At 41.7% G+C, this 16,241-nt stretch overlaps 1 protein-coding gene across 1 annotated transcript in view; it reads right to left on the bottom strand.

Moving 5' to 3' along the window:
* The window catches only part of FAM120A (family with sequence similarity 120A), a 117,472-nt gene that overhangs the window by 28,147 nt on the left and 73,084 nt on the right, over positions 1-16,241 (bottom strand). The window contains exons 8-10 of the mRNA XM_040245618.1: positions 14,265-14,352; positions 10,831-11,058; positions 8,179-8,353 (exon numbers count right to left, since the gene is read on the bottom strand). Of these exons, the coding sequence (XP_040101552.1) occupies positions 8,179-8,353; positions 10,831-11,058; positions 14,265-14,352 (491 nt within the window). The remainder of the gene's footprint in view (positions 1-8,178; positions 8,354-10,830; positions 11,059-14,264; positions 14,353-16,241) is intronic.

The following is a 16,241-nucleotide window of genomic DNA, read 5'->3' as shown; positions in this document are numbered from 1 at the left end:
GTCCATCAAGTCAAAACAGAGAGACACATGTATATATAAATACATGCATCTTTAAATGTATCTATATTTTAGGTGCCAGACACAAACTCATAAGGTCCCTACTGTCCAGCAGACCCTGTCCTTGGACTCACAATCTAGCTGCCCACCCCCATTCCTGCTGAACTCCAGCGCACACAGCTCCATAGATTGCCACCTGTATGCAGAGGGTAGGCGTCACCACCACAGTCCCCTCCTAGGTGCAGTACACCCCATCTCCCTTTGTTCCAACTATATTCACAGAGGCTGGCACACTGTCAGCCCCAAGAAAACAAGTGAAAGGAGGTTACAAGATAAGCCATTAACCAGTACACTGCATTTCCATTAAGTCAGTCCACAAAGTTTATTTTCATGCCCACCCCCCACAGTAAAAATGAATAAATCTATTTCTTCCGTGTAGCATCTTCATTTTGGTGACAAAGATTTATTTAATGGGACTAATTATATTTTATCTTTGGTTGTTAATACGGGTTAATAACCTAGTTATCTAAGGTCTCTCATGTGCTTCCCCCAAAATACACACACATACACACATGCGTGCAAACAAAGCCTAAGCTTACTGCATCTTAAAAAACTCAGTTTATAATGCCAGGGTCTCCTTTGAGTTTTCTCAACAGAAGCATTCTTATTAAAACTATCTTCATCTATTTATATCTTTCCCCTCTGTCATCTCTGATCTTGCTTCCCTTTAATAATTTTTAGCAATTGTTTTATTATACTGTTTTCATTCTAGAAATAAATTTTTGGTGGAGGATTTTCATTCTCAAGGTCAAAAGGCTTAGACCTGTATATACTTTATGCTTCAAACCCTACACTAAAGTTAAGTGGAGGTCAGAGATGCCAACAGTCCTTCACAAGTTCTCCTGAGTGTTCCCTGAAGCTGCCCTAGCAGCTGTTTACACTAGTTGGGGCTCCAGGTGTGCCTGAATTTACCTAGCCTGATGCTGTGTGCTCAGATCCTATTCAGCCTGCAAAGGCTACAGATGAGCACACACCTGTGCCTGAGAACTGCCACCTAATGCTCACCTGACCATCCCTCCCATGTCCTGGTAAAAGGACTTCCCCAGTACATGGAGGTGAGACTGTAGCTGTAAAGAAGTATTAGATATAATAGCTTCCTCTTATATTCTAAGCATTTTTGTTGCTATCTGCACTATTCATGCCTAGAATGTTCAAGTCTAATTTGGGAAATACATGTTCTCAGAGAAGATAAATGTGCAGTAACAAAAAAGCTTTGTTCCAAAAGCAAAGATGCCCTGATTTGCTTTATTTTTTACACGTATCTGTTTTTAAACTGAATACTTGGAGATCTTTTGTGTACACCACCACTTAAGAGCTGTGGAACCTTTGGCCAATCACCCAACAGATATTTACTGAGCACCTACTATGTAGTGGGTGAGGCAGGAAAGGCACCCAGGGCTCAGATGTCAACCACCATGTGCCTGTGTGAAAATAAGGGTCTTCCTAAATTCTGAGGCCTGGGTCCCTCACTTGCCTTGCCCCAGCCCAGCCCTAGATCTAGGCACTAAAACTAGGGGGGCCAACAACTCACTCTGTAGCACAGGCCAGTTGAGGAAACGCAAAGACACCTTGCACCTCTGTTATGTGCTTACAACTATGTGAGGTCAACTTATGTTTACAGGCTTGTAACATTAGATTAATTAAAGGTTAGTGTTTTATAAATTAATGAATCCCAAGGGACATCCCATCTTCAGGTAGACACACAGCAGCCTCTGTGTTATAAGTTCATCCAATGGAGTGGCTGATGCACACAGGGTACCTTCTCTCCCTCTGGCTCTGTGATTCTCCCCAAGTTGCTGCTGCCCACTGTTTTACTCCCCAAGCTCTCCTGAAGCTCACAGGAATAAGCCGATGCAAATTAGCCAGCGAATAGCAAGTAATCTGGGCTCTTATCATTTTTGCAAAAAAACCCAAACAAACTAGTTATACAGGGATTATCCAAGTGGTATGGGGCAGCTGGATTATAGGAACACGCAGTGTGCAGACAAGAGCACTAGGATATAAAACCCTCTCTGTGAAGGCACCATTTTATAAAGACATCTTCATGCCTCCTTGTTAAAACAAGAATAAGAGAATCCCAGAGGTCAGCTAATCTAGCTACTGTCCATGAATAAATCTGTGTATCATCATCAATAAAGATTTATCTTGTCTTTTCTACTGACAGGAAAAACTCATGATTTCAAGTGGACTACTTTGAAAAATCTGAACATCAGGTTGTCTTCCCTATCTGAAACTAAACTGAATTTTTATACTGGCAAAAAGCAACTCCAGGGTACCAGTTTTCTGTTATTACCAGCGGCTATATTTATAACACAGTTTCTTTGCTGGAAGCACCTCTTCAAAATAAAATTTCAAGACATAAAACACTGCTGAAGACTTAAGCTATTAGTAAAAACCCAATGTTTTCCATCAGTCGTTAATTTTCTTCTATTTTCACATTTATACATATGACAACCAGCTATCTCAGGAATCTGTTATAATACTGATTTTGGGATCCATCCCAGGCTAGGAATAATGAATATGTTTCATTTTGTGAGCCTATTTCAACTGACTGGTAGCGGCTGCCTGCAGTGCCATACAATGAACTATGTCTCTAAGCTCACTCCAGGGCACCATGAGCAGTGAGAGTTATAGTATGCACACAATGTGGTTAGAAGGTAAGGGAAAAGGTGGATACAAACAACTTCCAAGGCTATGGCCAACTGGACCTTTGGTCTGTGTCTGTGCAGTGTGTATTTGGGGAGGAGCCACCATTTTACTCCCTGAGCTCTCCTGGAGTTACAGGAAAACACACACACAATAAATAAAAACAAAACCTCAACTCCTTCATATCAGAGTTATATCAGAAACAGGAAAATGGGCGCAATGACAGCTGGTCTATCCTTCTTATGGGAAAACTGCCAGTTAACTTCCAAGCAGCTCTGTGTGCAGGCTGAGGGGCCAACTAGCCCCTCATTTCCTCATGCTGACACATGTGTGAGTATCCTCCATGATTCTGAAAAGGAAAAGACTATGAACTTTCTCCCTAAACTTTTTATATCTGAGGCTGGGAGTATCTTACTGTCCACAAACATATACCTGCTCAGTAGGCCACAGGGCACATAGAACAGTGCTACATGGTGTTATAGACACTTGCTAAACACTGTTCCTAGACTTCAGTTTCCCCACTTACGTCATTCCCACTGTATTAGAAACTCCGAAGTTCAAGGACATAAACATTAATCCAAAAGAGTACCATCAAACAATTCCTACCACACAACACTGCTTTTCCCATAGATGTCTCTTGAGCTCAGCCACTCAAAGTTCTGTGAGGGAAAAACAGTTTGCTAATGCTACTCCTGAAAAGCTTTGAGGAATAAAAAAATTCAGATTAATATACAAACAGCCTTCATAGAATAAGAAAAATGTTTATGACAACCAATTTTCACACATATGAAAATAGCACACTAATTAATATTGGTCATGTTAAAGTATTGTTTTATAATGTGATTCACAACGAACAAATTTATTTTAAATCAGCAATCCCAATGACGTGGCACTAACAAAATTTCTAAAGCAAACTGGATCAGTGGTGGTGGGGGGAATCAATGTGTTCCTTTTTGGCTTTTCTTGACAGTTTAGAAAGAAGAGAGCAAATATAGAGAAATACAAATGCAGTATTTTGTGATTAGTTGCTCAGTCATGTTTCTTTCTTTGCAATCCATTGGACTGTACCCGCCAGGCTCCCCCGTCCATGGATTTTTCAGGCAAGAATACTGGAGTGGTTGCCATTTCCTTCTCCAAGGGATCTTCCTGACCCTGGGATCAAACCAGCATCTCCTGTCTCTTGCAGGGAGATTCTTTACCTGCTGAGTGATCAGGGAAGCCCTAAATATAGTATAAGTATACTAAATATAAGCATAGTATATAAACTTGCTATAAGGTCAAACCCTTGCCCCCTGAAGTGGAGATCTAACCACTGGACTGCCAAGGAATTCCCAAGCCTGCTTTTTTCTCTTCAACTATAGCTGAGGTGACTCATCATCCTGTAGTCTTTATAGAACCAGATCCCTTTCTTCTGGTCCTTCCCATTCATCACTGGGGAGTATCTGCGTGGCTGAGGAGCATCCCCAGGCAGAAGAAGAGTCACTACGGTACGAAAGGTCAGAGCTGTTTCCAGGGCAGAAGTGCCTGTGAGGAGCAGCCAAGCCACCTGGATCTCACGCATGCAGGCCTGAAGGCCAGGGCCAGCTCAGACCAGGTGCCTGGCTCCAGGCCCAGCCCCTATTCCAGTAGCTGCAGAGATGGCTAGCTCCCTGGGCCCCTCTCTCCCCAGACCAACTGCCACCATCACCATTTAGCCCATATGGGTGAGACTGTTTGTGCTGGGTCAACAGTCTGCTGCTTGAGCCACTGGTAGGACCGTGAGTTCCACAACAGTGACTTCAGTAGCATTCTCCCACAATATACAACAAATATTCTTATTACTCTCCTAAAGCAAAATGATAGAACCTGGCAACTGACAGGGAAGAACAAAAAAATAAACTGCCAGCATGTAATTCAATATGATTTTCAAAGGCTGAAATTTTTTTTCCCCTTATGTTTGCATTTCTTCTAAATTACTTTTGGAATTGTCAAATGACATTAAGTTGAATGCTTCATATCACCTAAAGTTAATGTTTTAATAATTTATTCTTCAACAGGAGGAAAATTGCTTTACAATGCTGTGTTGGTTTCTGCCATACGACAACGCAATTCAGTCATAACTGTACATGTATCACCTCCCATGTGAGCCCTCCTTCCCTCCCCTCACCCTACCCCTCTAGGTCATTGCAGAGAGCCAGGCTGGGCTCCCCGTGTTACACAGCAACTTCTCACCACCTATCTATTTTACACATGATAGAGTATATATGTTGATGCTACTTTCTCCATTCGTCCCACGCTCTCCTTTTCCCACTGGGTCCGTAAGTCCATTTTCTCTAAATGGCTGTGATTTTTTTAAGGATTCGATTGTAGATATCCTACTTTAGCCATATTTTTAAAAAATGAAACTTTGGTAAGTCATATGAATATTCATTGTAGATTATGAACATTTTATCATATGCCTTAATCAAGAGAAGTAATTCCAAATGGATACATGTCTTACATATAATGGGAGCTAAGTATTTTTGAACAATCCTACAGGCTTCAATATGCCCTTGGACTAGGTCTGACATCAAAGCCCTCTTGGGAAAATTCTTAATTGTCACAGTGACCACACCAAGAACATGCATCTGTATGCAGAGCATTTTGAAGCCATGTTAGATCAAAACCCTCACATTCAGAAGTAGCTACATCACCCACATGAGTAGGAGGGTTTACCTGGAACCCACACAGCTCGGATTTGGCTACCAAAGTGGAAGGCAAAGGCCACAGGCACGTGGAGAACAAATTTGTCCCGAGGACCTTATGGTGCACTTTCACGTGCAAAGTGCCACTGATTTTAAAATTTCATCTACATACGGTCTATGAATAAATGTAGGTAAAACAAGATTTCAAATCTTATCAACCAAGAACTCCTGAGAAACTGCAGAAGGTTAGCCTCTTTGACATGATCAGACATTGTTATTTTCCCATCTCATCCAAATCATAAAGAAGCTACAATATTTTCTCCATAAAATAGTCACTTAGTAGATGTTTCAGGTATGGAAACCTAAACCAGTGGCATTGTAAGAGTCAGTGTTTTCCACTGGCCAAAAGTAACAGAGCAACAACAGACAACTGTGTGCCATCCTTGAAAAGAAGTCAGTAGAGTGGGGAGGGGAGCAGAGGCAGGAGGAAAGGAAAAAGACATGCCTGCCAAATTCTCTTTGAAGTTACGGCTTTCTCCCACTCACCCACCCTTCCTCCATCCACCTCCCAGCGGAAGACTTTCCTTCTTTCTTTTGTATTCCTTGTGCCTCCTAGCCTCCAAAGGAGGTCAAGACACCTCCATCCACAGTCTCGAAGAGCTCATTTGAGTCCCCTGAGACTTTACCACCCTTCTCCTTCCCTTGATCATGCCATTCCCCATGTCCTCCAGCCCTTGCCAGAACTGGCCTGCCACAGGCAGGCTGACCTAGTCATTTCTCTGTGAGAGCTGCACTGGGCCCTATGGTGTGGTTTGTACATTCAGCTCTTTACCACAGTTTGCCTCCCTCTTGCTTATGTTTAGAGGATGCTAGTCTATTTAGTCAATAATCTCCCCTGGCTTCTGCTTCCCCTATTGTCTATAAGGCCAGCTTCTCCCAGGCCAGTAAGACACCTGTATCAACTGGGTACAAATTAACTGATGAGGGAGTGGAGCATGCGGGGTGCTGTCAGCTGTGTGTTTCACAGTGTTTTAAAGGCACAGACCAGCAGCAGGGCAGAAGAGACCAGGACTCTTACTTCCCAAGAGCACCTGGCACGTGCAGCTCACCTGTGACACACAGAACTCCCTGAAACAGGCCAGGGATGCACCGTGCCCACTGCCAAGGACATGAACAGAGCTCACCAGCCATATGCAGGCTGCTCTGTGAAGCTATGGATACTGTCAAAGGAAGCCCAACCTGGGACATACCTGAGGGTATTCAGGTTTTGATCACCGAAAACTCTTGAGGATTTTCTGCATAAAGATAACTGTGTTTCTGGAACACACAAGCAAATGAAGAACAGCCTTTCACCATGAAAGCCAATATGGTGCTATGAAGCTAAGGACACAGTAGGAAATAGGGCCGCATGGGACCCTGTAGCACTCAGCACTCCAGGCCCAACAGAGACCCAGGAGGCTACAGGACTAAGATGCTCAGGGCTGGTGGTGAACTGGAGGTCACTGCTGTGGGGCCAGGGTGGCCTGGGTGGGCCAGCACAGAAAACTGGCCAATCCTGTGCAAGATTAAAAAGGTCTTCTTTTCTGAGCAAATAAATCACACAGTGGGAGAAAAGGATGAGGATTTGTATACCTGGAATGTACTGGGCCTTTGAAAAGTGTCCACTGACACACTCGGTGTTTCACATGGTGCCTCCAGCCTGATCAAGGTGGTAGAAACATCAGCTAGAGGAGGCCCTGTGGAGCCAGCATCACCTTCTCCAGCTACAGTCACACAAATAGCTCAGCAGCCACACTAGGTATGACTATCTTCAAGTAAGGGAAGTGACAGATGGCTTCATTTTAAAGGCTTACAGAATCACAATTTTGTCACAGTAATAGAAACAGAAAACAAGAATCTACAGAACTGAGTGTTTAGATAAAACTGCTAGAATCTCTCTAGTTTTGAGTTCCAAAGGAAAGATCTACTCCCATACTTGTCCTTGAGCTCAGCTTCACCCAAGTCTCCAGGCCTGCAGTGACCTGCCATACAAGCAGGTGATCTGTCACTAAACATCCTCAGTTTAGAGGAAGACTCAGTAATCTACAATTTCCACACTTCATAATACTCTTATTTTAGATTGCACATTTGGGGAAACATTTCTGTATTTCCTACTAAATATACAGTGACTTATATTCATTACATTAGTAGATAAAATTACCTAGAACAGAAAGGCATGATTTTCTCCTCCAAAATCACATTGGCCCACTGAAGATGGAAACACTTTGACCTCAACCTTTGCCCAAATTTCAAACAACAGTTTCTGCCTTCCCACTTCCCCCTCCACCCCCAGAATCGATCAGCTGGAGGCCTCTAAGGGAAATCCTTACAAGTCCCCTCTTGGCCTCAGGGATGTGTGCAACAACTGCACAGAAGCAGCCCAGTGGACAGCTAGTGGGACCTCCCCAGGAACACTGATTTCTGCAAAGAGAGAACCACATCTCGTGGACACCACAGCAGAAACTGCTGTCAATCTGCCCAGGACATGTTAACCACGAGGATGGCGACCGTCAGGACTGTTTCCAGATCAACGTTCAGTTTGAAGCGTAAACCTGTTGTTTTATCATTTTACTGAATAAACACCACTGCTGGGATGTTACTGAGGAAAACAACCTGTGGCTTGTCCTCCTTTCGTAAGAGCCCCAATGGAGCCCATCTCCTTTATGTGGGGACTCTCAGGGTGAACTCAGTCACGATTCTTCTAAGGCTTTAAAAATGCACAAGAGATTACGAGGTACCGAGGAAAACAAACAATGGATTTTACAGTACATACATTCTGGTGGAAGTCTGTTCTTTCTAAAAGCAAGTCTCTCAGTTTTCTTTCTGCTTTCTGCCAAGCTAAACAGGACTCCGTAAACATACTGACGAACTGGCCTATAGAGCAGGGCGGCGGGAGGCAGGTCTTTGCTGGCTTCATCTTCAATAGAAACAGCAATTTTGATTTCACCCTTTGCATGGAAGAAAGCAGAATAATATTGCACATTTTTCATGTTGAATTTACAATAAACTCACAGAAATATACTGTATTATCTCCAGTTAATGAAATTGCAATTCTATTCCAAATCAATTGCTTAACAAGTTGCCTGTATCAAGAGGTTTAGGGAGAGTTCATTTAGCAGGTTTAGTCAAAATATACGCTCAAAGAGTCAAAATAAAACCTACATTGTTTTATTTTTAACCTGGAACAACAACAACAACAAGAACAAAAACCATGTAAATGCTTCCAAAGTCTTCAAAAAAAATCTAGATAGGTAACACCAGACAACAAATAGAATAGAAAATGCTGAGAACTGGCAAATTTTATGAGTCAAGATGGTCATATGTAATGTAATTCATCATTTTTTTCAATGAAACCTATATGAAATCCAAGAAAAGAGCACCCTAAAAATAACATGGTCACAAATTTTCTTTATCAAGCTCTTTCGTAAAAAATTATCATATACAAAAAAACCTACCTAAGAGAACTCTTTTAAGTGGTATTCATTTTTAAAGTGTTCAGCATGTATCAAGCCTCTGCCCCAGTGCATTAAGTAACTCAACAGACAAGTCCCACTGAATGAGACAGCCACCAGAGACTGGAAATGAAGGAAGCCCTTTTCTGTTCATCTCCACCTCCATTCCTCTCTGCCAACATAGCAGGGGCTTCCTTGTGGCTCCAGAAGACAAATGACTCTGTGACCACCTGCACCTGAGGTCAGTCCAAAAATTCTGTGGTCCATGTTATCAAGGTACATCTCAAGAGACTTCACAAGGAATTTAATTATGCATATTCTTAATGATCTGTACTCTTTCAATCATGTCATAAACATTTATTCTTTCACATTAATTTACCATTGATCTTCTCCCTTATCAGAACCTTCATACTCTTTAATCTAGTAGCTACACATGTGGTTAACACTCATCTAGTGAGTATTTACTCTCCCAAAATTGAGGCTTTGACGATTCTCTACATTCTCACTTGAAGCTTGAATTCACAGCAAATGTCTCAGCCTGGAAAATTTAACACCAGAGCCACTCAGCTCGCAGGAAACAGCACACATTTCAGTCTAAACTTTTCCCAAATATACTGAAAAAGTTTAGGTGACACCTTAAAACCTGAAGATAGTCAAGTTCACTTTTCTCAACCACAGTCATTTTATCAGTATTTGCCCTTGAAATCAGTGAGTACTGAAGAGGAGGACAGGCAGTTTTACATCACTCAGACTGATTTAACCAGAAGTCCCTAAGTCAGACCCACAAGCATGGCAGGGCACAAACAGCAGGGAGTCCAGGGACCTTATATCCCAAACAACCCCAGAGAGAAAGGGCACAACCTTCCCAAAGCTGGAGTCCCTTTAAACTTAGCAAAATCCTTTTCCCGCAAGAGTAACCCTCACTTACCCTTATAATCTATGTTGGACCTGAAAGATAAAATTTTTACTTTATAACCATAATCTGAGAAGTGATACCATACATGCATACCCATATCAAATAACAGATGAGACTTGGAGGCAATTACAATTCAAAAATACATTAAAGGACCCAAATGATAGCACTCATCTTCCTGTCCTTTATTTTATAAAATATAAAATTAAGCAGTTCAAATTAGTCAATTAACGGTTAAAATTGCAGCTCAAGAGTGCTGTGGAATGGAAGTCACTTGTAATTACTGACTCCATTCTATAAACCATACGTGGACTTAGAAAATAAGAAAAAAGCTTGATTATATATGGTGGTACATATGCAGATGAAAACATGATAAAATACATATAGTAACGAACCAATTTTACACCAGAAATCTGGTCACCAAGTTAAATTGTGGATCTATGATTATAAACATTAATATGACAAGTCATTGAGGAAATTTAAATAAACACAGATCTATTCAAAACACCAAGATTCAGAAACAATTAATGCCACACTGTATATCTATTTAAGCATACATTCGGGAAGATACTAATAAAGTGACGAAGCCCCGTATTCCATTGTTTGCTGTAAGTACTCAGTGAGGTAGAGGAATAAGTCAAAGTAGGAAGTGCTATCAGCCACTCAGAAGTTGGGAGCTTCTAGGACAGATGATAAACCAGATATAGTATGTGACATCACAATTAAACTTGACACTATAGCAAAAACATGTAGAAAACTTTGAAATTAGAAATACAAATAAAATTACAAACCAGAGAAGAACATGAAGTGCCATTAATTAGAAGCTTCAAAAATAATTTTGTGTTAAACTGATGAGAAAAACAAGACTTTCCCCAAGTTCTAATTTTATTGTGATTATAGATATAAATATCCATCTTTTTTCTCCACGTTTAGAAAGGGGAAAATGAACTTCACTTCAAACACCTTGTAAGATAAAAAGCAGTTCCGAAAGGAAGGAGGACACACCCCACAAGAGTGACCACCGTGAGACGAAGGCCACGCGCACAGCCCCAGTGCATACCTTCGTCAGCACGTGGAAGATGTAGGGGTACATCAGCCCCTTCTTGTGCCGGTGCTCGGCCACTCTCAGCACCTCGGGCGCGACAGGAGGCAAGGGTGGGGTGGTGATGTCCATGTGGTTCCTGGTGGGCATGGACAGGAGGCACGGAATTGGCTGAACAGTGCCAATCTGGTTCCCCTTTCCTTCAGCAAGCTGGCTGCCAGAAGAGGCAGTGGACGAACCTTCTGCCTGCAGAGCAACGGGTGAGAGGAGAAAATGGGTTCATGTCACATTTCCACTCCTTTAACCTGTCTGTCCAACTGTAACACAGACAGATGTGATTAACAACTTCAGTGAGGACAAGGGGAGCTGTGACCCACTCCTCCTTGAACAGAGGAAGTGTGAATGGACGCCCACTGTGCCTGTGTCAGGGATGGGAACCCAGAGAGCTGCTGCAGCTTCCGCTGCGTGACCCCACTCATGGCTCCTCCCTTGGGATCCCCATGAGATGAACAGCCTTCTGTGGTTGCTAACCCAAGTCCCATCTGGCTCCTCCATGTGACCAATTCTTGTGATTCTGCTTTCCTGGGAGACCCTTCCTCAACTCAATGGGTAGCATCCTCTCTACGGATGAAAAAACTAATTCTCCAAGAGGAGATGTCTCTTGTCTGTGGCAATGAGACCAGTAACTAGTGAACGGGGACTAAAACTAGGTCTCAGTCAGGCCTGCTCCTCACCACCACCACAGCTCTTATTTAAAGAAGAAATAAAAACCAAACCTCAAGTACTCTCTTAGGGTACTTAAAGTCCCAAGTTAAGTATACATAGGGAACTGTCTGCCAAAAATTAAAACCAAAGAACAAGCTAAAACCATTAAAACTGATGAGTCAGATCTACATAAACTGACACAGAAATGTGTGCATGGTAAATTATTAGGTGAAAAATATCCACTTTGTACAACAAATCACCAAAATACAGAATATATGTACATGAATAGGAAAGAGTATGGACACCAAATGACTACCTCAGTGTTGAAGGGGGATTCTTAGTTTTCTCTTTACAAATTTTAGCAAAGTCCTAATTGTTAACCAAAAGTGAAAAGTGAAGTCACTTAGTTGTGTCCGACTCTTTGCAACCCCATGGACTGTAGCCTATCAGGCTTCTCTGTCCATGGGATTTTCCAGGCAAGAATACTGGAATGGGTTGCCATTTCCTTTCCCAGGGGATCTTCCCGAACCAGGGATTGAACCTAGGTCTCCCACAATGCAAGCAGACGCTTCACCCTCTGAGCCACCATTGTTTACCAAGAGCAAGTATTATTTTTGCAGCAAACTTTTTTCCTCACAATAAATCCTAGAAATAATAATTGCTCACTTACTGCTTCTGCGGCACCCTAAAAAATATACAAAGAAAGGCAATGCCAAAGAATGTTCAAACTGCTGTACAACTGCACTCATTTCACATGTTAACAAGACTATGCTCAAAAATCTTAAAGCTAGGCTTCAGCAGTACTTGAACTGAGGACTTCCAGAAGTACAAGTTGGATTTAGAAAAGGCAGAGAAACCAAAGATAAAATGGCCAACATCTGCTGGATCATAGAAAAAGCAAGGAATTAAAAAAAAAAACATCTACTTCTGCTTCACTGACTACGCTAAAGCTTTGACTGTGTGGATCTCAACAAACGATTGGAAATTCTTAAAGAGATAGGAATACCAGACCACTGTAGCTATCTCTGAGAAGCCTATGTGAGGGAGAAGAAGTAACAGAACTGGACATGGAACAACAGATTGATTCAAAATTGGGAAAGCAGTACATCAAGGCTGTGTATTACATCCTGCTTATTTAACTTCTATGCAGAGTATCTCATGCGAAATGCTGGGCTGGATGACTCACAAGCTAGAATCAAGACTGCCAGGAGAAATAAAACAACCTCAGATATGCAGATGATACCACTTTAATGGCAAAAAGTGAAGAGGAACTCAAGAACCTCTTGATGAAGGTGAAAGAGGTGAGTGAAAAAGCTGGCTTAAAACTCAGCATTCAAAACACTAAGATCATGTCATCTGGTTCCATCACTTCATAGCAAATAGATGGGGAAAAAATGGAAACAGTGGCAGATTTTATTTTCTTGGGCTCCCCAAGTCACTGCAGCCATGAAATTAAAAGACACTTGCTCCCTGGAAGGAAAATTATGACAAACTTAGACAGCATATTAAAAAGCAAAGACATTACTTTACCAACAAAGGTCCATCTAGTCAAAGCCATGGTTTTTCCAGTAGTCATGTATGGGTGTGAGAGTTGGACCATAAAAAAGGCTGGGTGCCCAAGAGTTGATGCTTTCAAACTGTGGTGCTGGAGAAGACTCTTGAAAGTCCCTTGAACAGTCAATCTTAAAGGAAATCAACCCTGAATATTCATTGGAAGGACTGATGCTGAAGTTGAAGCTCCAATACTTTGACCACCTGATGTGAACAGCTGACTCACTGGAAAAGACGATGCTGGGAAAGACTGAGGGCAGGAGGAGAAGGGGATGACAGCAGATGAGATGGTTGGATGGCATCACTAACCTCAATGGGCATGAGTCTGAGCAAACTCCAGAAGATAGTAAAGGACAGGGAAGCCTGGCATGCTGCAGTTCATGTGGTTACAAGGAGTGAGACACAGCTTAGAGAATTAACAACAATAACAACAAAAAATATTGATTTTTCTGTTCTTAAACAAAATGTATTATTTTAGTGGTATGCATTGAGTGCTTAATTTCATCCTTTAAAATACAAAGTACCAAAATTAGCCTTAAGAATAATTCATGGATAACTCATGCAAGTTTTCTACGCTTTCCGTTCCATAGCATGTAGACATAAACAACTGAAAATCCTTTGGAGTATGTATCCAGAAAACATTTCTGTTATTTGTTTTCAGGATAATCATTCAAACAGTGAGAATATTTCAGAGTTTTAAACATATGTCTAACATTCCATCATCCTGTATAAAAATAAGGCCTCTTCCAGCCAGAGACCAGCTCATCCTAAGTGACCACAGGTGGGGACAGATGTGGCTTTGTAAGTTTAAAATATTCATCTAGAGATGAATATTAACAAGGAGAAATAGAAAAAAAGAGGGGGGGATAAAATGTAGTTTATTTTTATTTTTTCATTTTTAATATATACATCACAAAACTTTTCTCACCTAATCATCACAAAACCCTACAAGAAATGAGGGCTCTGAAAGGCTATGTAGTGAGCAGAAAGAAGAGGATCTCTATTAGGTCACCACCCTGCCCTGGGAGAGAGAGCCAACGGGGGGTAGCACAGCCCTTCCCCGCTCACACTTGCCAATGTATTACTCATAAATAACATGCTTAAAAAAGAGAGAGAGAATTTTACTTTAAATCAATCCCTGCACTACATGCTGAGAGAATGAGAATTTGAAAGAATAAAAGGCACAGGCTTACTACCTTTGTTTGGTCTCCTGGGTCTCCCCGTGCTTGAGGTTCCGAATGGCTTCCTGTCTTCTCCCAGCCAATCTTGTTCCCACTGATATGGCTGAACATAAAATGAACAAAAATACTAATTAGTGTTGACCACTTCCCATACGTACTCATGATGATAAGAAGGGCCTGCCCTGAGCCTACAAACCAAGGATACCTTATGCTTTACTGATCCCACCTTGTGAAACAACCTATGTCCAGAGCAAATCCTATCACAAGAACACTTTCCACCTACTTCAACGGCAACCACCCACTGGGGAAGAGAAATCAAGCACCTAACCTATGCCTCATGGCTCGGCTTAAAGATGGTCTAGGATGTGCTAGTGCTGCGGGTGTACAGGAGACAAATGCAGGCCTTGCCTTTGGGAGCTCAGTCATCTTGGAGAAATAAGACATCACATTCAATTGACAATCATCAGGCAGTAAAAGATTAAATGTTATCTGGGTCAAATGTTATTCGTAATTTATAAATAAATGTAAAGTATTATACGCCAATGACAATTCATGGGGGGCATTCCTATTCATGGAGCTAAGGCTAGCGATGACTCACTCAGAGGTGTGCGCCTTGCAGGCCTAAGGAGAGGCAACGGATTTGTGAGTGCAGAGAACAAGAAGTTACCTGACGGGGAATGATGTTCTTTGGCAAAGAAAAAGTGGGAAAAAAAGATACAGAAGATTACAATGTACTTTAGATACCAGAATGAAGTATTTTTCAATCAGTATTCTTAAAAACTGTGGGTTGTGACCAATTAGTAGCCTTAGAAAACAATGTAGGGGATTTAACAAGCATTAAAAAAAAAAAAAAAAGGAAATGGGGACTTCCCTGGCGGACCAGCGACTAAGACGCCTCTCTTTCATTGCAGGGGGCATGGGTTTGATCCCTGGTCAGGAAACTAAGGTTCCACTTGCTGGAGGGGAGAGAGAAACAGAAAAGACCAGATGCAGCAAATGGGATATGAATCACATTATTTCAAAAACTCTTTTTCCATTTGTGTATTACGGGCCACAATGTAAAAGAAAATTGACTTTGGTACTCAGGCAAACTTTGTGAAAAGCAGTATCCTGGAGGGAGTAGGGAATCAAGAGGGGCTTGAGTAGGGACGATTTGCTGACGATCATGGGATCACCTGAGCCACTACACGCATCCACCCTTCGCTTGCCCCTCTCCCTGCATCGCTCCAAGCCAAAATTATCTTCTAAAACCAGTGCTGGCCACAAGACAAGCCAACATAGAGAGCTTTTATTTGGCTTGCCTTATCTGACTCGTGTGACAGAGATTTTAAAACTTGGTAATTCCATCTTCTAATCAACTACATTTTAGTTCTATTTTTTAAAAAAAAGCCATTGCAAAAAGAGGAGTGAGACTGACCCATCTTAAACCAAGAACCATGTCCCGTGTCGTGATATTTTGGAGTCTAGTTCCTTGATGCCAGTCACCCCAATACCTCCACATCAAACAAGGTTATCCAGCATCCAGGCTCCTAGTCTTCAGTGAAGACTCAGAGAAACCATTGCTCTGTCCAAGTTTGCTACTCATGTGTACAATCTCAGGCTACAACTTTGCAAAACCAGAGGAAACTCTAGTGATGAGAAGGCACAAAAATAAATACAAGTATTCTAAGAGCATAGTGATTCATCCTATTTGAAATCCAAGAGAAGAGCAGCTACTACATGAGTGAGCAGATAAGAAGCTGGACAAACTGATTAGTCAATCAATTATTCATTGAGTATCTACTGGTCAGGACATGTTATGTGATAATTATGCCAAGACCTGAAATAGGGAATTAGAAGGTATATAATCTTGTCATACACATGTCCAAAGTGAGTATTTCAAGCAAAGGGGAGGAAAGGTGAGTAGCTCTGAAGTGGTTTATTTAGAAGGTGGTATAAAGAAAGTTGCTTAAAAAGTCAGTAACATTTATTGTGTGAAATTTAAGAACATAT

The sequence above is a fragment of the Oryx dammah genome, unplaced genomic scaffold (assembly GCF_014754425.2).
Source record: "Oryx dammah isolate SB20612 unplaced genomic scaffold, SCBI_Odam_1.1 HiC_scaffold_1, whole genome shotgun sequence".
Lineage (NCBI taxonomy): Eukaryota > Metazoa > Chordata > Mammalia > Artiodactyla > Bovidae > Oryx > Oryx dammah.
Note: the sequence above shows the minus strand (reverse complement) of the source record. Positions and strands in the feature narration are given on the sequence as shown.